Source organism: Chrysemys picta, chromosome 5 (genome assembly GCF_011386835.1).
Source record: "Chrysemys picta bellii isolate R12L10 chromosome 5, ASM1138683v2, whole genome shotgun sequence".
NCBI lineage: Eukaryota > Metazoa > Chordata > Testudines > Emydidae > Chrysemys > Chrysemys picta.
Window position 1 is genome coordinate 82802132 of NC_088795.1, and position 24204 is coordinate 82826335.

Here is a 24204-nt window from a genome sequence, read left to right on the forward strand (position 1 = left end):
ATCTGAGAGGGACGAGGTGAAGACATGCTTCCATGAGTCTTAAAAGAGCAACACTTCGATATGCAAACTACAGAACCCGAACCACCAAAAAAGAAAATCAACCTTCTGCTGGTGACATCTGACTCACATGATGAAAATGAACATGCTCACTGCTTTGGATTGTTATTGAGCAGACTCATCATCAGCATGGACACATATCCTCTGGAATGGTGATTGAAGCATGAAGATTATGAATCTTGCCAACTAGGAGCTACCACAATACAAATAATTAATAAATAAATAGCAAGACATCTCATTATTAACTGGAGTACAAACTCATAGCACTCAAATGTGTACAGTGGTGTGTTTTAAGATGACTGATGATTAATTTACATATTGACAAATAAAATGTATGTAAAATTATTGAAATATTAAGTACTAGAAACAGTAACCAATGAATTACCCCAGGGATTAGTTTGAGTGAGTGTCTTTACAACCAGTTTAGTCCTATAGTCAGCATGAGAATTCTACTATATTTTATAGCAGTTAAATTGGTAGCGTTTCACTATGCTAACAGTGTCTCACACTGGTATGTGTTCGCTAGAACAGGTGCAGATTTCCAAAAGAACATTTTCTTAGGGCTAATAGTTTTGACAGTACAGTATGTGTCCTGAATCTGGCCTTTGTTCAAATGCAAGGCCATAAGTCAGCTAGCAAATTCATGTGTGAATCAAATGACATTGTTAAAACAGAGAATGTGTGAATCTGCAACTATGCAAATGGGAATTAAAAACCTTTCCCTTGGGCTTGTTTAAAGTCTGGATGGTAATCTGTAGTGCTGATCAGATTACCAGATACCTGTGTCTGTAAAGTGACGCCTAAAGAAAATATGACAGGTTTCAGGGTAGCAGCCGTGTTAGTCTGTATCCTCAAAAAGAACAGGAGTACTTGTGGCACCTTAGAGACTAACAAATTTATTAGAGCATAAGCTTTCGTTGGCTACAACCCGAAGAAGTGGGTTGTAGCCCACGAAAGCTTATGCTCTAATAAATTTGTTAGTCTCTAAGGTGCCACAAGTACTCCTGTTCTTTTTAAAGAAAATATGTCTGTTAAGAAATTCAATTTGCCTGGTTATCTGAATGCATGTCACAGCAAAGTCTTAGCTTTAGATCTTATTTTACTGTCAAACTTGTCAACATCTCACTCCATGATTATGCAGTGGCACTTTCCTTTCTTTGATTTGCCTTTCTTCAATACTGTACATATTCATGGCAAACCAATTGCTAATATCACTTAACTTCCCAAGAGATTCCCTGGAAATATCAGTCGGTCCTAATGAAAATTAATACACTGAAATTTCCATGGATTTGAGCTACATGAGAGAATTTCACAGCTGAGAACCAGCAGTTCACTGGAAATTTAGTAGAACTGAATAGACAAACTTTTAAAACCTGGACTGACAGTTGATGGCTGGAATTAATGTTGTAAAATGGCATGACTAGCCCTGCCGCAGCAGTCTATTGATGTGTGTGTAATGAATGACCCCTCCTCAAGGAGACATACTGAACATTTTTCAATGATGGGATCTTTGGGATTCTGCTGATTGCCATACAAAGTTTTACTACATCCTTCCAAAAGAGCAAAAAAATAAAAATAAAAATCTACATAATTGACACGAGGCAGACAGTACCTGACAAAACTCAGCTCTTCAAAAATGTCAAAGCGAGCAACTGCATAGAAGACAGTGTAGCAATATGTACATGGAACAATTTTTCACTCAATGGTATATATTGCGATCTCTGTGTTCAGAAGGGAAGGACCCATTCAATTACATCATATGAAGGCAGACAACTAAATATTGACAAATTTTATAAGTGATTGTATACAAATGCTAGAAGTCTAGACACTAAGATGGGTGAACTAAAGTGCCTGGTATCAAATGAGGATATTGATAAAATAAGCATCACAGAAACTTGGTGGGATGATGATATCAATGGGACATGGTAATACCAGGGTATAAAATATACAGGAATGCGAGAGTAGGTCATGCTGGTGGGGGAGTGGCACTATACGTGAAAAAGCATAGAGTCAAATACAGTAAAAATCTTAAATGAATCAAACTGTACCACAGACTCTCTGTGGTAGTAATTCCAGGCTTGAATAATAAGAGTACAGCAGTAGCACTATACTACCTGTCCAGGATGCTGATTATGAAATGATCACATTAGTGAGGCTATAAAAATAGACTATTCAATAATAATGGGGGATTTCAACATATTGACAGGATATATAGTCACCTCATGATGGGATGCAGAAATAAGATTTCTAGACAACATTAATGACTGTTTCTTGGAGCAGCTTGTCCCAGGACCCACAATGGGAGAGGCAATTCTTGATTTAGTCTTAAGTGGCACACAGGATCTGGTCCAAGAGGTGCATATAGCTGAACTGCTTGGTAATAGTGATCTTGATGTAATTAAATTTAACATGCTTGCCGGGAGGAAAATACTAAAGAAGTTCACCACAGTAGCATTTAACTTTAAAAAGGATAACTACACAAAAAGGAGGAAGCTAGTTAAATGGAAATTAAAAGCAACAGTCACAGGAGTGAAATGCCTGCAAGTTGCATGGAAATTTTTTAAAAACACCGTAATAGAAGTTCTAATTAAATGTATGCCCCGAATAATAATAATAATAAAAAAATACTAAGAGGATCACAAAAATGCCTAAACACCACAGTAAGAGAGGTGGTTAGAGGCAGAAAGGCATTTTTAAAAACTGGAAAGTCATATCCTGATGAGTAAAATAGACAGGAATAAACTCTGGCAAGTCAAGTGTAAAAGTATAATTAGGGAGGCCAAAGAAGAATTTGAGCAGCAACTAGCAAAAGACAAAAACTAACAACAAAAAAGTACATCAGAATTAGGAAGTTTGCCAAAAAATAAGAGGAGCTGATGGAGGCCCAAAAGGAGCACTCAAGGAAGACAAGGCCATTACGGAGAAGTCATATGCATTTTTTCACTGATCTTTTCTGCACATGATCTGAGGGAAATTCCCACTCCTGAGCCATTCTTCTTAGGTGAAAAATCTGAGGAACTGTCCCAGATTGAGGTGTTGATAGAGGAAGTTTTGAAACAAATTGATAAAATTAAAGAATAAGAAGTCACCAGGATCAGATGATATTCACTTAAGAATTCTGAAGGAACTCAAATATGAAATTGCAGAATTACTAACTGTGATATGGAACCTTTTGCTTAAATCAGTCTCTATAGCATATGACTGGTGGATAGCTAATGTAATGCCAATTTTTTAAAAAGGCCCCAGAGATGATCCTGGCAATTACAGGCCAGTAAGCCTAACTTCAGTACCAGGCAAATTGGTTGAAACTATAGTAAAGAACAGAATCATCAGACATACAGATGAACACAATTTGTTCGGGAAGAATTAACATAGCTTTTGTAAAGGGAAATCATACCTTGCCAATCTATTAGAATTCTTTGAGGGGGTCAAACTTGTGACCAAGAGTGATCCAATGGATATAGTGTACTTGGACTTTCAGAAAGCCTTTCATAAGGTCCTTCACCAAAGGCTCTTAAGCAAAGGAAGCAGGCATAGGATGAGAGGGAAGTTGCTCTCAGAGATCAGTAATTGGTTAAAAGATAGGAAACAATGTGTAGGAATACATATTCAGTTTTCAGAATGGAGAGAGGTGAATGGTGGGGTCCCCCAAGGATCTGCACTGGGACCAATGCTGTTCAACTTATACACAAATGATCTGGAAAAGAGGTAAACAGTGAGGTATCAAAGTTTGCAGACAATACAAAATTACTTAACATAGTTAAGTCCAAAGCATACTGAAGAGTTACAAAGGGATCTCACAAAACTGGGTGACTGAGCAACAAAATGGTAGATGAAATTCAATGTTGACAAATGCAAAGTAATGCACATTGTAAAATATTATCCCAACTATAAATAGGGCCTAAATTAGTGGTTACCACTCAGAAAAGAGATCTTGGAGTCATTGTGGCTAGTTCTCTGAAAACATCTGCCTAATGTGCAGTGGCAATCAAAAAAGCTAACAATGTTAAGAAACATTAGGAAAGGGAAAGATAATAAGAGAGAAAATATAATATGCCACTACATAAATCCATGGTACACCCATACCTTGAATACTGTGTGCAGTTCCGGTCATCCCATCTCAAAAGAGATATATTAGGACTGAAAAGGTACAGAGAAGGGCAATAAAACTGATTAGGGGTATGGAACAGCTTTCATAAGAGTAGTTATTAAAAAGACTGGGATTTTTCAACTTGGAAAAGTGATGACTAAGGGGGGGATATGATAAGTGTATAAAATCATGAATGATGTAGAGAAAGTGAATAAGGAAACATTATTTACCCTTTCACATAACACAAGAACCAGGGGTCACCTGATGAAATTAATAGGAAATAGGTTTAGAACAAACAAAAGGAAGTACTTCACACAATCCACAATCAACCTGTGGAACTCATTGCCAGGGGATGTTGTGAAAACCAAAAGTATAACTGGGCTCAAAAAAGAATTAGTTAAATTCATGGAGGATAGGTCCATCAATGGTTATTAGCCAAGATGGTCAGGGATGCAACCCCATGCTCTGGGTGTCCCTAAACCCCAACTACCAAATGCTGGGACTGGACAACAGGGGATGGGGATCACTTGATAATTGTCCTGTTCTGATCATTCCCTCTGAAGCATCTGGCATTTGCCACTGTTGGAAGACAGGATCCTGAGCTAGATGGACCATTGGTCTGACAAATTATGGCCATTCTTATGTTTACCCTCTCTCTATTTATATTATGCTATTCACTGTGGAGAGGAGTCCTTTTGGAGATCTAATTTCAGAAAGCTCTCAACTCTTTAATATATATATATATATATAAGATACTTTAGTGGTTTCATGGTATTTTGACAAGAAGAGGAGGAAAATAGGAATTGCTGTACCTAATTGGACCCAGGGTCCATCTGGTCCAGTGTACTTTCTCTGACAATGGCCAGTACCAGATGCTTCAGCTGAAAGAGCAAGAAACAATGTAGTGGACAATTAGGGAATAACCTGGGTATAAAGCAATTTCTTTCAAATTCTCATCAGTTAACAATTGACTTATGACCTGAAGCATAAGGGTTTTATATCCCTTATTAATTTTATCATAGTTAAGAAACCGTTGATCTCACAATCTATATACATATCTAAAGCTGGAGTTTTCAAAGGTGATTAAGGAGAGTTTGAATTTCAATAGAAGTTAGACACCTAATGCCCCCCCCCAAATCCTAGTTCCATTGATCTCTTGATTTCAATGATATACTGTCGCAATGAGTTCCACAGGTTAAGGGGGAAAAAATCTCAGTTTAAATTTTTTTGCCTTTCAGTTTGATTAAAAGTCCCCTTGTTCTCATGTCATAAGAAATGGTAAATATGAGAGACCCATTTTAACTTTATCCTTCCTGCAGTTGAGTTCCACTATGCTAGGTTTTGGTACAATTTCTCCCTTGAGCATGTTGATCTTAATCATATTGGGGGCAGTATTACTCAGAAGATCAACTATAATTATTTCTTGATCCAGTTCTTCAACATTACTTAGGACTCAGTCAAGACTAGCCGCTGCTGGTGTGTCCTCTAACACTAGCTGTTCCAAGAAGCAATTTTATGGTGTCAAAAATTGCTTTTCTAAACACTGATCTGTTCTAAGATTCAATTGGTTTATACATGGTTAGTTGTAATCAGCCATTAGTACTGTTTTATTAGACTTAATTTTTTTTTGATATCCCTTAATACAATGGACTCAATATTATTTTTCTGGTCAGGAGGTCAGTAGAAAAATCTTGACACTATATTTGTACTTGTAGTTTTTGGGATTTGTATCTCTACAGATTCTGCTATCCAGTCCACTCCATTCATGTATTAATCTCATTGGATTCTACAGAATGTGTTAAATCTAGTCCTACTACTCCACCATTACACCCTAATACAACTTCCCTGTATACTTTATACTCAAGGATAGCAGTATTTCATTGCTTTATGTCATTTTACCATGTTTCAGAAATGCCTTTGTCAAGGTCTTCTTCCACAGATATTCATTTTAGTAAAATCAATGGCAGTCAGGCACCTACTCCATTCAGGTGCTTTTGAAAATCCCACCAGGTGCCTAAATATCTTTGAAAATCTGGCACCAGGTGCAAATACATACATCACTTGACCACAAGACAAACAGCTGTACATTCTGTACCCTCGTCACCCACTGTTGACATGGATGTAGAAATAAAGGGCTGTGCTACTTAAGAAGGCTGCTATCTGCTATCTACAGCATAGGTTACAGCAAGATGACATAACATCCTACACAGTGTCTTATCTATGCCTACTAAGCGTATGTTCCATGGAACTTTTCACATATTTCTACTTGTCCACACTTCTTTCCACGAAAGTGGAATATATGGCACAGTGCTCTCCCCAGGGGTCCTGCCTGGGCTACAGCAGTTTTATGTTCAGTCTGAGGTTAAGTAAAAGCCCTCACCCTCTGTGAAGACTGCCCAGGAGATACACCAAATAAGCACATTTCACAGCTAGCTTGTCCTTGCCCTTCCTTGATCTACTGTGTCCTCCTTATGAGTTGCACTATACAATTTTGAGCCGCCTATTGAGTTACAGCTGGCTTGCATCCTGAACTTCCACTGCTGGAGTCCCATTGCCTAGATTCTGCTGGCAGACCCTGGGCAGGGAATTGGACCTGGTATATATTCAGTGTTTCATCCAAAATTTTGAAACAATGATTGGAAGTGTCCTTGGACTTCCCATCTACGTTGACCTTCAGCCCCACCTGCTGATTTTCTGTTAGCAGAATTGTAGGCCCAATACATTAATGGATCTTTAGACACTGATTCATTTTACGGTTTTATATGCCTACAGGGGTTTGATTCCCTTTATTTTCTGGTATGAACATTGCAGTTATTGATTCTGCTTAGCAGCTACAGCACTTTTGCTTTCCCATAGTTTCCCCCAGGCATATCTGCCTTTTCATGGGGGTACTGGTAAAGTGAAAGAGTATGTTAGAAAATACAACTTGCAACCTAAATAACCTAACCACTGACTGCTGATAAACTATTCAATGTTTTATGGGGCTGATTGATATGGGCCAGACTGATTTCTTAATTGTTTTCAAACTTCTGTAATAGTAAAACAAACTTACTTGTACACCTTGAAGACTAATATTCAAGACATAACAAACATGGTGCTTTATGAAAAATAAAGTTTTCATTATTCAAAGTTAATTCACTGATTTTTAAAAAATCAGCGTCATCTAATGAAACGATAAACTTACCTGATCAAATCTGTTGGCCAAAATACAACAGAAGATTTTTTTTTCAGTTTTTTGCAAAGTTTTTGAGCTCTGAGGGACTCAGAGTTTTTAAAAAAAACAGTGCAACAATATTTTGCTTTTAAAGAGAATTTTTTTTTTTTATCCTAAAAGGCAGCCTAGAGACTCCATTGGAGACATCAAAACTCAGCTTCTAGTCATAGCCAAATCTGTGCTCTTCAAGGGAAGCCCCTTATTGAGTAAGGAGGGTGAGGTTTTTAAGAGTGCATGAAACAGAACACTATCCAGACTAAGCTCAGAAAAGACGACAAAAACTGATTTAGAGCGAGGAGCTGGAAATAACAGAAGAAAAGTCTCTCACTTTGTTATTGAATTTCCTGTTTCACAGTAACATTAGCTATGATGTGTTTTGTCATGGCACAACATGTTTGAACAGAAAAATATTATATTTCATAGTCCTAAAATACTGAAAGCAGAGTTTTACTGTAGTTCAAGAACCATGTCATTTAAAAATGTTGTTTCATTCAAAACTTTCTTTGTTAGTCTGCCTCAGGACTCTTTTTAAGTGTTTACTTCTCTTTACTCTCACTTTATATACATCTCCCCCATTCTCATACTTCATGAACTTTTATATCACATAATTCCTTAGAAACTAAGCTAAGTGCTTTTTAGCATTTTGCTTTACTTTACCTGCAGATAGAGTTCTACAATATATTGCATTTAAAATCTCTAATTTCCAGAACTGACAGAAAGAGAGCAAGACAAATATTTTTGTGGCATGTAGAACTAGCCAACATTCTTCATACAAAATGTTTTGGATGAAAAATAGATTTTGGAAAATGAAAATGGGGAAATACAGATTTTATTTTTAAGACTTTTCCCCCTCTCCTTCCCCTTTCCAGTGACAAAATGGAAAAAGAAAGAGAGGAAGGAAGCTTTAATGTTTGGGGAGTTAGTTTTCAACAAATCAGAACTTTTTGAATTTTTTTCTTTTTACAAAAAATGGGAGAAAATGAAAATATTTCACAAAACACTAATTTTTGACCAACTCTAGTGGTGTACTTTTATTATAGATTTTGAATGGGAGACAATTACAAGTCTAGATGCCATTTGTTGTAAAAATGTGCACTAACGAAGATCTGTAAAAATTTACTACTAAGGTATGTTATACATATATGTATTATGCTCAACATTCTTATTAAAAAAATGTAGTAGCTGGCAGTGAGTGCAACAGATGTTAACACAATACCAAGATAATGGCATTGGAAAGGATATCTATACAGAGCAATGCAACAAGATGAAAATATCAGTACTCTCCTTAGATTCAAATGACCACATTAGAAGAGACTCTCAAATCATGCCCCAATCAACATTATTACATAGACACTCTTACTGGAATAGAAATAGGGGTCTCATAGACTCATAGACTCATAGACTCATAGACTTTAAGGTCAGAAGGGACCATTATGATCATCTGGTCTGACCCCCTGCATGCTTCAGGCCACAAAACCCTTCCCTGGACTCTGCCGTTGAAGTCCCCAATCCTGTGTTTCAGTGACTTCAATCGGCAGAGACCCTCCTGCTAGTGATCCCTGCCCCATGCTGCGGAGGAAGGCGAAAAATCTCCAGAGGCTCAGCCAATCTACCCTGGAGGAAAATTCCTTCCCGACCCCAAATATGGCAATCAGTAAGACCCGAGCATGTAGGCAAGAGTCTCCAGCCTGACCCCTGTTGGCCATTATACTATTTACGTACCATTGCTTGGTTTTCCTTGGCTACTATGTTTTACCATTAAACCATTCCCTCCATAAACTTATCTAACTTAATCTTAAAACCAGACAGGGCCGTCACCCCCACCGTTTCCCTCGGAAGGCTGTTCCAATATTTCACCCCTCTGACGGTCAGATACCTTCGTCTAAAATGATCAAATTTGAGACACTTTGCCAATTCAAGAACCCCATCATCACTGGTGAGTCTTATTAAATACCTGTTCTTATTGGCATATTGGACAGGAAGATACTACTAGGCTAGGGATGGTGTTGCACAGTATGAAATTTGCCAGATGTGCTGATTCTATTATACTGACGTTTGAGACTGATCTGTATGCATGTGCTGTTATCCATCATCATTCATACTGGCACTTTCCTTTGCCCCGTTTGCAAACAAACATACTGTGGTTCACATATCTATGCAGTCATTTATTTATGCTGCGTGTGTACAAGATGCGGTACGTGCATTCCTCACCCACTATGTTACGGTATTTCATGGTCCACAATGGGGCCTGTTGCTAGTTATTATTGTTCTGGTCAAATCTAATGATGTTTTCAAATTGGAAAACACCAAATGATTGCCCTTATTTGATTCTGCTCTTTCACTTGGCCATCCCAGTTTTCCGCCCTTACATTGTTCTTGCACCTGCCACGGGTATGGCATCCTATGTTTGGACAAGGACTTCTGATAAGGACTCATTTATCTGATTCTATTTTGTGTTACTACACTATTCATGACCACACCACATAACTAATGGGGACACATGGGACATTCTGGCTCACTCTGCTAAGAAGAGCATCTATACATTATTGTAGTTTGATATCAACATATTGGGAAAAGATTATGATTGACGTGATTGACACCACTGCAGATGAAATATGGCTTCTGTCACTTGACACATAATCTACAGATACACAAAATGATTTAAACCTTGGGTGAAGTCCTGGCTCCACTGAAGTCAAAGGCAAATCTATTAACTTCAGTGAGGCCAGGATTTCACCCCTACTTCCTATGTGCACTGCTACTGTTTCCCTAAATGTAACATTCAGGGCAAATTGATATAATCTTCATATTCTTCTAAGGAGATTCCTTTTTAGAGACACATTTTGGCAACTAAACTCAACAGTGGCTTTCCTGATTTGATTTTTATATTGAAGATTGAACTCTCTCCTCATTTTATATCCACACAACACAGAATTTGGTCTATTTGCATATAATGTTCAGTTGCAATTCTTCCCTCTCTTCATTTAAATTCCTCTTGAATATTCAACGCCCACAAGTCACTAGCTGACTAAGTCATCTACTTATCTATTTCATTTATGCATCTCCTGAGCAAACTGCTCATCAGTGTCGATAGAGGGGGTTGAAAGTCAGCAAGAAGGGATTATATGGACACCAGGAATTGATGTGAGGGAAAGCAAAGCTGGGATCTGGTGTGGGGGAAAGACATGAGGAATAAATTTTTGTGGAAAAGAAATTTAGTGTGTTTAAGTTTTTCTTTTTAAATCCAACAAATGTGTAATTAATCAGACATGTGCCTATCATTACCTAAGTGATCACACTTTGTTATATTCTGCCAGCCTTCATTTCTCTTTGTCTTTTTAGATAGTCCCTGACTAGAAAAATGTACAGTCTTTGGCTTTGTGATTGGAAAATGCTAGCACCTGCTGGCTGCTATTGTTGTATTGTAAAAAATGTTTATATTTTGCATGATTAATTTATCATGACCACCCACATTTTCTTTAGATGCTTACAAAGCAGTTTACAAATATTAAGCTCCACCTACTTTCCACCCCTTATTTACATGGCTGAAGTAATCTCACACATCCCCCCAGTTAATTATAAATACTTATAAAGCTCTGTAAATGTATATGGCACTTTACAGACATAGAAAAAGACATGGTCCCTACCCCAAAGAATGTACAGTAGGATGCCTACAAGACTAAACACAGAGCAGTAGTTCAGGTAAGAGAGGTGTTTCAGGGATAATTATTGGTGAAGAGATAAACTCATAATTCATGGAAGATGTGGCTTTTTTGAAGGAATAATTTAGAGGAGGCAGGTGGACAAGAGACTTCCATTTCTGTAGCAGTGTTTTCAAATGTAACATTTAATTCTGTATGCATTGGCTGGACATCCTCACTTTGAAAACCTCTTGGACTTTGGCTCCCAGTTACTGCACCATCTTATACAATAGTGACTTGTTACTAATTTACTTTTGTAATTATGTACTGGGATTTGTAATGATTAATCTCATGCCCAGTCCTATTGTCTAAGTATATGAGGTAGCAAGTGAGATTTAAATCTGTAAAACTGTTAAATACAAGTTAAAGCAAACATTGCATTAACACATTTTACAAGTGTAAACAAAGAATCAGAATTCCTGGTGGGTTGTCAGTGGATAGTTTTAATCCATTTCAGATGTTCAGTGTTATTATGAGCAGTCAGAAATGATGGTATTCAGTAAGAGAGTTCTTAGATTACAGAAGCTGAAATGCTACCGGTTAACATAACTTAAACATTTTCAGATCACTGGCTGTGCCAAAGGATTGTAGTTTTATTGACCAAGTTCAATCCACATAACTGCTGTCTGCCTCTAAGACTGTCAGTCAATCAGATTATGTTTTACTTGTCAAGGGGCAATTCATTTTGGAATTGAGAGTCTATAATTTTAGCACATAGCCATTCACAAGAACTATCATATTCAAATATTTCTGTGCATTTGTCTTAGCATTTTTATTTTATGTAGCACTCATAGCAGCTAGCATACCAGTGAGGTTGTGCAATAAAAGAAATGTAACCATCTTATACTATAACTATACTTGTGCTCCATGTGGAGTGCGGGCTTCCTTTCTTTTCCTGAACTCCAAATTGTTGGACACAATGGGTGTGTTGTGCTCTGTGCTAGCATGGAATGCATGAGTTCTTTGAAAAGGAGGTGTGAGCAGCAGCTATTACCTAGACTCTTAACAGTATAAGTACCAGAAACTAATCAAACACAACATTAGGGCATCAGTTCATAAAAACTAGTGCAAAGCCTGCTCTCTAGTATGACCTACATACTGCACAGCAGCAGTTGGACAGTTTAAATCTAGTTTATTATTATTACATGTACTGCAATACTAAGAGATTGAATGATTTTAAGGTTTTTCAAATAAAATAGTCACAAAGTCTATAATGTTTCATATCCCACATAATTCCTACAATACAGGTCACAGCAGGATAAAAAAAATCTCTATTGTGTGTGGGTAAAATGTGTATACATGACTTTGTGAACTATTCAAAATGAATTATTTCAAAATAGCAAATATTTGGAAGGGTACATTACAATATTTGACACAAATAATCTGTAAAATGATCGATCAATGTAATTCAAAAAAGGTTCTAAACAAGTCACTGCTCAAGTCTCCTTTTAATGGTAAATATTTTGTAGGTCAGTTTCCCTTGCATGAAGTTTTGCTCAAGGTATTTACAAAACTGAAAACAAAACAAATGCTTACCTCTTTCACATAAGCTGAGATGTACGGTAGCCTCCTTCTAGGAATAAGTCCACAGGCAGATGCTCCTAAGCCAACAATCTTTTAATAGGAAGCATGTAAACCTGGTTTGTACAGCCTACAATACAGAGCCCATCTGAACTGCACACCTGCTTCTTCAGCAGCGCCTGCTCATATAAAACAGCAGTGCACAAGAACAATGTTGAGAGAGGGCAACACCCTTCTTTTGGGTCAGCAGCTTTCACTCTGAGCAGCTAGCGAGCTGTTGAGATAACGTTGCAAAGAAACCTTGCCTTTACAAGTCAAAAATCCTACTCCACTGCTGTTAGCAGATATGCAGCATTATCACTCTGCATTCCACCCTCTCAGATCAGCTCGTGGCAGCAGCAGCCACCAGCTTGTCAAAATGGCATCTTGAGGGCACGCTCAGCTGTAATAATTATTCACTAATATGCCTGTTTCTTCGGTTTCCTGCGAATAGATTTTTGTTTATTCTGTGGTAAAGCACAGCATAATATGTCACACTGTTTTCCATAAGCAAAATGGCTGGTCCTTTCAGCAGTGCTGCAGACAGCTCATTGGGTTCCACGGGCTTTTTGTAGCCATGGCAACAACCAACAGACTTATCCAGCAAGCATGGCTGATCATGTGCAGATCTCCAGCACAGAATTTTAATTTATGGATTTTTTCTTCTGTACTGCCATTATTTTAATTTCTGAACATTTTATGGAAACATTCAGATGTCTCATTTTTACCATTTGCTTTTGGTATTACACAGAATTTTTGGAAAGTAGGTGAAGGACAATATGCATTATACAAAATGTTTGTAAGAAGTGAAACCTCATTGCCTTTTATTAGTCTGGGATTATTTGCAAATTGTCTCATAAATAAACCATTGATTAAAAAACAGTCCGGTATCTTTGAGGCTCAATCTAAGTATGGAGGACATTTGAATATACGAAAAGCAATATGTAGTTATGACAAGTAATCCTTTAAAAGGCCACTTTATTAAAAATAAAATTGGAATTACTGATATGCACTAATGACACGATTCATGTCTGCCACCAAGATGTCAACATTTACAACCATTTACCACCAAGAATAGCCATTACAATCTTTACAAATTGTTCTTGGTATGTTTAACTAATACTGTGGATTTTTCTATCCTTAAATAGAAAAAAAATTAAGTGGTAACCACTGTACCCAAGGTACCACAGTAGTATCCTATACTTAGAATAGGAGATAAAACTGTACACTTCACTATGCCTCAGTTTCCCCAAGCAATTAACAATACTTAAAATTGTGAAACTTCAATCTACAGATAAAATGTGATATTTAAGAGCGAGATACCATCATCTCAGATACAATTCTGTAACATTGGCAAACATTGGCTTTCTAGCGGTAACCACTTCATACCTAGTGCCCTTCATCCCAATTTATTTATTTTAAAAAAACCCAAACATCTATATAATATATATTAATTATACACACACTGTATTTACTACATCATTACACACATTTTTCCATCCCAAAAATTCTAGATATCTAATTACAATGTGTATAAGGGTTTGTGTCATATAACATTTACCAGGGTCAGATTCACCCGTCTGCAGGTGCAAACTGCAGCTGAGCTGACAGGAGAATAACCCTGAGAGAGGACATCTGGGGTATTGTTGAGCTCCCACATGCATTTTGTTTGAGGAAGGCAGTTTTAAATCCCATTCTAGTTTCCAGAGGGCACACTGAGACTGCTCAGAATGTGCTATGAATCTCAGCATTTCCCAGGTCAGCCCCATGCCCTTTTGTGGCTACAGCAAGTAGCTCCAGACCTTCTGGAGAAGTGTAACTTGCAGACAGGTTGTACTGCTGCACCTCTGCTCATAGTGGCACTTCTGCCACTGGGAGCCCGCTGGGAATCTGTCAGTGGAATGCCAGCAGGGAAGCAGGCCCAATGTGTTTGATTTCAGACATTTCTGTCACCAGAAACCTGACTTTCCCCTTTTCAGGGTAGAAATATTCCAGCTGACTTCAAATGTTTGTCTTCAATGAGAATTATATAGTGAAGGTGAAGAATGGACCAGGGGGACTAGTGATCTTCTTTCAATACTCTGCAGCTTGTCCTTTGCTTTTTATGACTGCTACAAAGAGATGCTCTGTGTTTAGAAAGAATGCCAACGTGTCAGATTTCAAACACATTCTAGCACATTTGAGTAAGATGCTGTAACAGATATCACTGACCATATTTCTAACGTCAATCCTAGTTTATTGATTTTTCATCTTCTCCATTAACTTTCCAGAATGGAGGAAGAGTCCTTTGCTGATATTTATTTATCAATATATTCCCTAGGAAACAACAACATCCGATGCGAAGGATCAAACTGTCTTCAAGTGAACAGTGTCTCCAGCTACCAAGCACAGATTCTTGGTGCCATGACTACTGTCCAATGCTGCTCTGTTTTGAGCAGAACGGGAAGCAATTTGCTGATTTTCCAACTGATTTTAAAGCAGTTGGCTGGGAAACATTAAACCACTTAAACAATTTATTACTGGTGTGCACTGACCATTACAGGAAAATTACTTTGCATCACTAAGATACCATTTCAGTAACTTTTTCTTTACTGGATAACATAATGTGGATATTGGGCCTGATTCTCCCTTTACAGTTGTTTAACATTGATGTAGCTCCACTAATACCACTGGAGTTGCTCTCAGTTTACAGCACAGTAAGGAAAAATGAGAATCAGGTTGTTTTTCTACTCCATATATGTTCATGCATTGACCCCATTAGATCATTTGTAATTGCTACCACATTCATTAGCATTTATATAGGCTGCACTGTAAATAAATGAAAGAACAGTTTACCATCCAAGTTTTAATCCTTTTGATCTGATGCCCATGCCCATGGGTATCTTAAACCCAGAATGGAAGCACAAGGCTTTTGTACAAAAATTTTTCTTTAGGTTAAAGAATGCACATATGGGATGCAATCTGCAGCATTCAGTGTTAAGCATCCAACCCTGTATTCCTCATGGAGGGATAGCTCCAATTCAAATCAGTGCGAGTTTTGCCTACACAAGAAGTACCGGACTAGGGCAAAGTGGATATGTGCTTTTTGTGTAGTTGTGGAATAACTGGTTAGGTGGAAGGCATGGTGATAAGCACAATATAAGAACCTGAATATGGTCCCAATCCAACAAAGCACTTAAGCACCAATGGTGAGATCCTTACCATCACTCAAGTCCTTGTATGCTGGGTAAAAAGGCTGGAGTGATGTAAAGATGCCTTAAAATCACCATCTGGCCAGCGGAGGATTTCTGTAGTGCAGACACTATGGAGATAGCCATAAGGCTGCCTCCTGGAGACACCTTCACAAGACCCAATGTAGATAGGGTTGCCAGGCATCTGTTTTTTGACCGGAATGCCCGGTCGAAAAGGGATTCTAGTGGCTCCGGTCAGCACAGCTGACCGGGCTGTTAAAAGTCCAGTTGGCGGCGCAGCAGGGCTAAGGCAGTCTCCCGGTGCAGCTCCCGCAAGCGGCTGGCATGTCCATGAGGCCCATAGGCAGAAGGGCAATCAGGGAAGCTCTGCACACTGCCCTCACGCCCCAGCGCCGCCCCTGCAGCTCCCATTGGCCGGGAACCATGGCCAATGGAACCTGTGGGTGCGGGCAGCACATAGAGCCCCCTACCCCTCCACCTATGAGCTGGACATACCAGCCGCTTCCAGGAGCCGGGGGAGCTAGGGAAGGCAGGGAGCCTGCCTTAGCTCAGGTGCGCCGCCGACTGGAAGCTACCTGAGGTAAGTGCTGCCTGGCTGGAGCCCGCAGCCCCTGCCCCAGGTCGGAGCCTCCTCCCGCACCCTAACTGCCTCCCAGAGTCTGCACCCCAATCCCCTGCCCCAGCCCTGAACCCTCTCCTGGAGGCCGCACCCCCTCCCGCACCCCAACCCCCTGCCTCAGTCCTGAGCCCCCTCCTGCACCTCAAACCCCTCATCCCTGGTCCTCACCCCCCCACACACCCCAACTTCCTGCCCCAGCCTGGATCCCCCTCCCGCACTATGAACCCCTCATTTCTGGCCCCACCCAGGAAACCTCACCTCCTCTCTCACCCCCAAACCCCTGCCCCAGCCCAGTGAAAGTGAGTGAAGGTGGGGAAGAGAGAGCAACAGAGGGCAGGGGGATGGAGTGAATGGGGCCAGGGCCTCAGGGAAGGGGCGGGGCGTTCAGTTTTGTGTGATTAGAAAGTTGCCAACCCTAAGTGTAGGGGGCCTGTAGGGATAAGCCTCAGAACACAACCACAGCATGCAATGCTAGAGAGATTTCAGGCAGCCTGGAGAGGCGGCCATAACTTTGACAGGCCCTCAGGCTGTCTAAATTATGCTGCAGTGCCTCTCCAATCTCTGGAACAGTCCAGATAAGAGAGACTGCAAGGATGGCTTAAAGGTACCTTAGCTGGCCTTGCTCTGTCACCCCTCCCCTCCCTGTGATGCAACTTCCCTGCTGCCCCAAGTAGAGGCACAGCATAGACTTGCATCCAAAGTACAGAGTCATTTTTGATCTCAGGGGGACTTGTGCCTAGTGGACATTTGTTCGGGTCAAAATCCACCACAATTTGGAAAGAAGCTAGCAGACATTGAATGGTGTCTGTTCCTTCATACTTTACCTAGTAGTGTGCTATGACATCTCACTTTCAAGATGTAAGTAGCAGGCATTACTCACAGCTTTAACTCAAGGGAGATACCTCACATGTAACATTGTAATTCTCCTCCTCCAGTTGCCATTTTTCCTCCACAAATAGTAGCTTACAATTGTCTCAGACCAGCATGAGTTACAGCACTTACAAAACTATACACCTTCCTTCACCAACATAGTATGTTATATTCCTGGTTGCCTTCATAAATTAGCTCACCAAGGATCATCTTCATTCATTTATTCATTGTTTTTCCACACAGCACAAGTTTAAAATTTAGCTTCCACATTTAAAAACCATAATAATTGTTAATTATAGTGTATTCTTAAATTGCCTTTATAGCCATAAAACATAAATATGAACTGTATCAAGTTTCAAATGCAGTTGGCACCAAAGGACAGCAAATGTCACAAGAGCAAATCCCAGTTAAGTAGCAATTACAGGAAAATAAAATTATCCTTCTTGATATAGAATTGCTATAATTATTCCTGGATGTAATTGAATATCCAAATAGAAAAACAAATAAAAAAAACATGCCTGAATATCATTAGCACAATTAGAGAGCTTTTTGACCCTTTTTCCATTTCCTTAATAACTTGCATGGTAGGCTTACATGAAAAAATGTTCATGCAAAGATAGTTGGGTTGCTGTGATAGACAACATGGTTTCTCAGTTTACAATGAAAATGGAAGTACTTTGTTAACTTTGCACCTTTACAAAAAGATTTAAATGCACTTTATAAATGTGAGCTATTCAGTTCCCAGCTCCTAGGGCAGTAGGTAAATATCGAATCATTTATATATACATAAATTGAAACACAGATTATGATTCTTCCCAACGTCACACAGGAAGTCAGAGAGAGAGCTAGGAATAGAGTCCTATAGTTTGATCCACACTGTATTGTGTAGTGGCATAATGCAAAACACTATCATAATTAATTGTACATCATATAATATCTGTTTCCAAAGGGAACTGGAACACTGCAGAACTAGAGTTAATTTTACACAGTGCCAGACTTGTTCACAGCTCCTGCACCTGTTTGATTATTCACTCTACATATTTTCAAGTTCCTAGCAGCAACATCTCTGAATTAGAGATTGCTTTCATAGTTACTTCCATCAGATAACTTGTGAAGGTGTTCTGATAGGTGTTACTATATAGATTGTGCAGAGCATATACAATAATGAGACAGTTTAAGAGCTTTTTAAACTGCATGTGTGGGTTTAAATAAAATACCCACAAAATCACTTCAAAAAACATTTGCTAGAGGGCATTTGAGGAAAAAAGAACTGAAGGAAAGTTACCCCCTTTTTAAATATAATCATATGGATCACAGCCAACTTGCCTCCAAGGCAGGCAGTTCATACACATTACAAAACCATGGTAAAAGGAGTAGAAAACACTGAACCTATTTTCTCCTTAAAAGTTTATAGGATTTTCCAAGAAGACCTCCAAATTACCCTTATAATAAAGCAGCAAGGCATTTTAAACTAAGGCCTGGTCTACACTATGACTTTAATTCGGATTTAGCAGCATTAAATCGAATTAACCCTGCATCCGTCCACACAACGAAGCCATTTATTTCGAAATAAAGGCTCTTAAATAATGGCTCTTAAAATCGATTTCTGTACTCCACCCCAACGAGTGGAGTAGCGCCAAAATCAATATTGTCATTTCAAATTAGGGTTAGTGTGGCCGCAATTCAATGGTATTGGCCTCCAGGAGCTATCCCACAGTGCACCATTGTGTCCGCTCTGGACAGCAATCTGAACTCGGATGCACTGGCCAGGTAGACAGGAAAAGCCCCGCGAACATTTGAATTTTATTTCCTGTTTGCCCAGCGTGGAGAGCACAGGTGACCACAGATAGCTCATCAGCACAGGGAACCATGCAGGCCGATAATTGAAAAAGAGCACCAGCATGGACCGTACGGGAGGTACTGGATCTGATCGCTATATGGGGAGAGGATTCAGTGCTAGCAGAACTTCGTTCGAAAAGACGAAATGCCAAAACGTTTGAAAAAATCTCCAAGGGCATGATGGAGAGAGGCCACAATAGGGACTCAGATCAGTGCCGCGTGAAAGTCAAGGAGCTCAGACAAGCCTATCAAAAAACAAAGGAGGCAAACGGTCGCTCCGGGTCAGAGCCGCGGACATGCCGCTTCTACGCCGAGCTGCATGCAGTTCTAGGGGGGGCCGCCACCACTACCCCACCTCTGACCGTGGATTCCGAGGCGGGGGTAATCTCATCAGCTACACCTGAGGATTCTGCGGATGGGGAAGAGGAGGAGAAGGAGGAGGACGACCTTGCGGAGAGCACACAGCACTCCGTTCTCGCCAACAGCCAGGAACGTTTTCTCAGCCTGACTGAAGTACCCTCCCAACCCAGTATCCAAGACCATGACCCAATGGAAGGGACCTCAGGTGAGTTTACCTTTTAAAATATAAAACTTGTTTTAAAAGCAAGCATTTTTTAATGATTACTTTGCCCTGAGGACTTGGGATGCATTCGCAGCCAGTACAGCTACTGGAAAAGTCTGTTAATGTGTCTGGGAATGGAGCGGAAATCCTCCAGGGACATCTCCATGAAGCTCTCCTGGAGGTACTCCAAAAGCCTTGCCACAAGGTTTCTGGGCAGTGCAGCCTTATTCCGTCCTCCATGGTAGGACACTTGACCACGCCATGCTAGTAGCAAGTAATCTGGTATCATTGCATGACAAAGCCTGGCAGCGTATGGTCTCGGTGTTTCCTGGCATTCAAGCAACATCCGTTCTTTATCTCGCTGTGTAATCCTCAGGAGAGTGATATCGCTCATGGTAACCTGGTTGAAATACGGGAATTTAATTAAGGGGACAGAGGTGGCTGTTCCTACTGGGCTGTTTGCCTGTGGCTGAAAAGAAATCCTTCCCTGCATGGGGGGGGGAATTGGCCCTGAGTTTTTCGCGTTTGGCTAGCAGGGATCTTCCCTGATACCAGCCACGTGGTGGGGGGAGAGGTACAGCGATCATCCCAGATAATTCATGGGGGGGGGGGTTAGTTTGGTTTCTGCAGGGATCTTCCCTGATACCAGCCATGCGGTGGGGGGGACGGGATAAAGCGATCATCCCAGAGAATTGGATTGGGGGGGGGTTAGTTTGTTTTCTGCTGCTGAAGGTTAACAGGAAAACCGCAGCAGTCAACGGGCTTTGCTTGGTATGTGGGAAAGGAGGGCACAGAAGCCGAAAGACAATGGCTTACCATGGCCGCATGAAAGCTGAATTCTGTTGCCCAGACCTGCATCTGTGATCTCTAACACCAAAGCCACAGGCACTCAATATTAAGATGGAAAATGCGACCTTGTACTGAAATCACATGTGCTATGTAATGTGAATAGTGTTGTTCACCATGAAAGAGTATAAGCATTGTTCTATAAAATGTATCATTTTAAAAACTTCTCTCCTTTTTTTCCAACCCTCCCTCCAGCAGCTGCAAATTTTTCAAGCCTCCCTCCTCCGTCCCGAAGACTATCTCAGATAAGGCGGCGGAGAAAGAGGACGCGAGACGAGATGTTCTCGGAAATAATGGAATGCACCCGCAATGAAAGAGCTCATTTGAATGAGTGGAAGGACACGATATCTAAATACAGGAAAGATGCCAGTGAACGTGAGGTCATGAGGGATGCTCGAGATGAGAGGTGGCAGGCTGCAACGGTGGGGCTGCTGCGTGATCAAACGGACATGCTCCGGCGTCTGGTGGAGCTTCAGGAACGGCAGCAGGATAACAGACTGCCGCTGCAGCCGCTGTATAACCTCCCTCCCCCCTCACCATGTTCCATATCCTCCTCACCCAGACGTGTCAGAACGCGGGAGGGGGGAGACTCCGTGCACCCTCCCACTCCACCCCAGTGGACAGCCCAACCAAAAGGCTGTCATTATACTGAATTTTTTCAGTGGCCTTTTACTTCCCTCCTATCCTCCTCCCAAACCTCACCCAGGTTACCTTGTCGGTTCTCTCCTTATGTTTATAATAAATTAATAACGAATACATGATTTTTAAATGATAGTGACTTTATTTCCTTTAAAAGCAAGCTGTGATTTAAGGGGGGAGGGTGGTTTGCTTACAGGGAATGAGTCAATCAAGGGGGCAGGTTTTCAACAAACAGAACTTTCACATCGTAGCCTGGCCAGTCATGAAACTGGTTTTCAAAGCTTCTCTGATGCACAGCGCTTCCTGGTGTGATCTTCTAATTGCCCTGGTGTCTGGCTGCGCACAATCAGCAGCCAGGAGATTTGCCTCAGCCTCCCACCCCACCATAAAGGTCTCCCCCTTACTCTCACAGAGATTGTGGAGCACACAGCAAGCAGCAATAACAATGGGGATATTGGTTTGGCTGAGGTCTGAGTGAGTCAGTAATGAGCGCCAGCGAACTTTTAAACGGCCAAATGCACATTCTACCACCATTCTGCACTTGCTCACCCTGTAGTTGAACAGCTCTTGACTCCTGTCCAGGCTGCCTGTGTATGGCTTCATGAGCCATGGCATTAAGGGGTAGGCTGGGTCCCCAAGGATAACTATAGGCATTTCAACATCCCCAACGGTTATTTTCTAGTCCGGGAAGTAAGTCGCTTGCTGCAGCCGTTTAAACAGGGTAGTGTTCCTGAAGGCACAAGAATCATGAACCCTTCCCGGCCAGCCCACGTTGATGTTGGTGAAACGTCCCTTGTGATCCACAAGTGCTTGCAGCACCATTGAAAAGTACCCCTTGTGGTTTATGTACTGGGTACCCTGGTGCTCCGGTGCCAAGATAGGGATATGGGTTCCATCTATCGCCCCACCACAGTTAGGGAATCCCATTGCAGCAAAGCCATCCACTATGACCTGCACATTTCCCAGAGTCACTACCTTTCGTAGCAGCAGCTCAGTGATTGCTTTGGCTACTTGCATCACAGCAGCCCCCGCAGTAGATTTGCCCACTCCAAATTGATTCCCGACCGACCGGTAGCTGTCTGGCGTTGCAAGCTTCCACAGGGTTATCACCACTCACTTCTCAACTGTGAGGGCTGCTCTCATCTTGGTATTCTGGCGCTTCAGGGCAGGGGAAAGCAAGTCACAAAGTTCCATGAAAGTGCCCTTACGCATGCGAAAGTTTCGCAGCCACTGGGAATCGTCCCACACCTGCAACACTATGCGGTCCCACCAGTCTGTGCTTGTTTCCCGGGCCCAGAATCGGCGTTCCACAGCTATAACCTGCCCTATTAACAGCATGATCTCCAAAGCGCCGGGGCCCGCGGTTTGATAGAATTCCATGTCCATGTCCTCATCACTCTCGCTGCCGTGCTGCCGTAGCCTACTCCTCGCCGCCTGGTTTTGCAGGTTCTGGTTCAGCATAAACTGCACGATAACGCGCGAGGTGTTTACAATGTTCATGACTGCTGTCTTGAGCTGAGCGGGCTCCATGCTTGCCGTGGTATGGCGTCTGCACTGTTCACCCAGGAAAAAGGCGCGAAACGGTTGTCTGCCGTTGCTTCCCTGGATGGGGGGAGGATGTACCCAGAACCACCCGGGACAATGTTTTTGGCCCCATCAGGCATTGGGATCTCAACCCAGAATTCCAATGGGTGGAGGAGACTGCGGGAACTATGGGATAGCTATGGGATAGCTACCCACAATGCAACGCTCCGGAGATCGACGCACACCGCCGAATTAATGTGCTTAGTATGGCCGCATACATTCGACTTTATACAATCTGTTTCCAAAATTCGAATTATATAAATTCGGATTAATCCCGTAGTGTAGACATACCCTAACAGTTCTAAAATTCTGTACTACTTTTTCCATATATATTTATTTGCAATGATCTCCTTGCAGTACTAGTCTGGTTCTACTGCATCAATCACGGTAATATATTTACGTAAAATTACAGTCAGCATCAAAACACTGCCATAAATCTAACTGTGGTACATTTTATCTTGTTTCTAGAAATAGATAAAAGTCCCTTAAAATGTAGTTATAACTGTAGTTAGAGCACTTTTTCTAGACTTCCATCAAGCCTTTGATTCAGTGCATTGAGCGAGTTTATGGGATCTGATAAGGTGACTCAGCATCCCAGGGAAGATAGTGTCATTGACAGAAAAGCTCTATAATGGAATGGAAAGCTGTGATTTAGTCAACGGTAGATACACGGCATGGTTTCCCATCTCCACAGGAGTTCAGCAAGGTTGCATTCTGTCACCATCGTTGTTCAGTATTGGCACTGATGAGCTGATGGATAAGCTTGAAAAGGCAGCAGTTGGGGGGCTGAGCTGAACATTCTGCTTTTAGATCTCAAGTACGCCAATGACTTTCTGGGTTTGTTTTGGTTGTTTTTTTTTTTTTGATCAGTTTGATGAATTGCTGCATTGATGTCTGATCTGGTTGGGCAAGAAGCAGTGCACATTGGTTTGGTTAATAATCCAGATAAAACTAAGTCCCTGGCATTATCATCAAGCAGCCTTGAGCTCCAGATTACAACCAGGTCAGGATTAACCCGTCCAGATGGGACATTGAGCAGGTGGCAATTGTTAAGTATCTAGGCAGCCTCAGACTGTATTGGATGATACTCAAAAGCTGTGGACACTTGTATAGCAGCAGCTGCTGCCAAGTTTTGGGCCTGTGAGTGCCTTAGTTTACCCAGTGGTCTCTCTACGATGGTCATGACATCAAGTTTGCTACAAAGCTGCAGATCTATAGAACCATGTTTATACCAACTCTTTTGTATGGAAGTGAAACATGGGCACTGAGAAAAGCTGAAGAACACTGGATAAAGGTTTTCAGTTCTCATTGTCTTCATCAGCTGCTCCATATCAAATTGCAGGACAAGATCAGAAATGAGGATATTCAATGCTGAACCAAGAAACCCAGCACTGGTTCAGTTTCAGCAGCTTTCTTGTATGGACATATTATT

At 41.0% G+C, this 24204-nt stretch overlaps 2 protein-coding genes and 1 long non-coding RNA gene across 53 annotated transcripts in view; 2 read left to right on the plus strand and 1 right to left on the minus strand.

Annotated features, from left to right (window-relative positions):
* The window catches only part of SORBS2 (sorbin and SH3 domain containing 2), a 291973-nt gene extending 278803 nt beyond the window's left edge, over positions 1 to 13170 (minus strand). For 9 of the 50 annotated variants that reach the window (XM_042841984.2, XM_065597946.1, XM_042841993.2 and 6 more), the window contains exon 1: positions 12599 to 13146. The gene's annotated coding sequence lies outside the window, so the exon portion shown is untranslated. Of the gene's footprint in view, positions 1 to 3454; positions 3755 to 4959; positions 5029 to 12598 lie in introns of all 50 variants that reach the window. The other 41 variants (XM_065597949.1, XM_065597952.1, XM_042842013.2 and 38 more) reach the window with 20 other exon arrangements.
* The window catches only part of LOC101933004 (uncharacterized), a 46261-nt gene continuing 32974 nt past the window's right edge, over positions 10918 to 24204 (plus strand). For both annotated transcript variants that reach the window (XR_010601852.1, XR_254824.3), the window contains exon 1: positions 10918 to 11063. This is a non-coding gene — a long non-coding RNA (uncharacterized LOC101933004). The remainder of the gene's footprint in view (positions 11064 to 24204) is intronic.
* On the plus strand, positions 19194 to 22332 carry LOC135983703 (uncharacterized). Its single transcript, XM_065596793.1, has 2 exons — positions 19194 to 19706; positions 20745 to 22332. Exons 1-2 carry the CDS (start codon positions 19319 to 19321, stop codon positions 21308 to 21310), a joined length of 954 nt encoding a protein of 317 aa, XP_065452865.1. The 5' UTR covers positions 19194 to 19318; the 3' UTR covers positions 21311 to 22332.

Bases quoted from the DNA above. Each gene is read 5' to 3' on its own strand.
- LOC135983703 (XM_065596793.1), top strand. From the start codon at position 19,319: ATGATGGAGAGAGGCCACAATAGGGACTCAGATCAGTGCCGCGTGAAA. The intron at 19,707-20,744 runs GTGAGTTTACCT...CCCTCCCTCCAG, and splicing joins CCCAATGGAAGGGACCTCAG to CAGCTGCAAATTTTTCAAGC.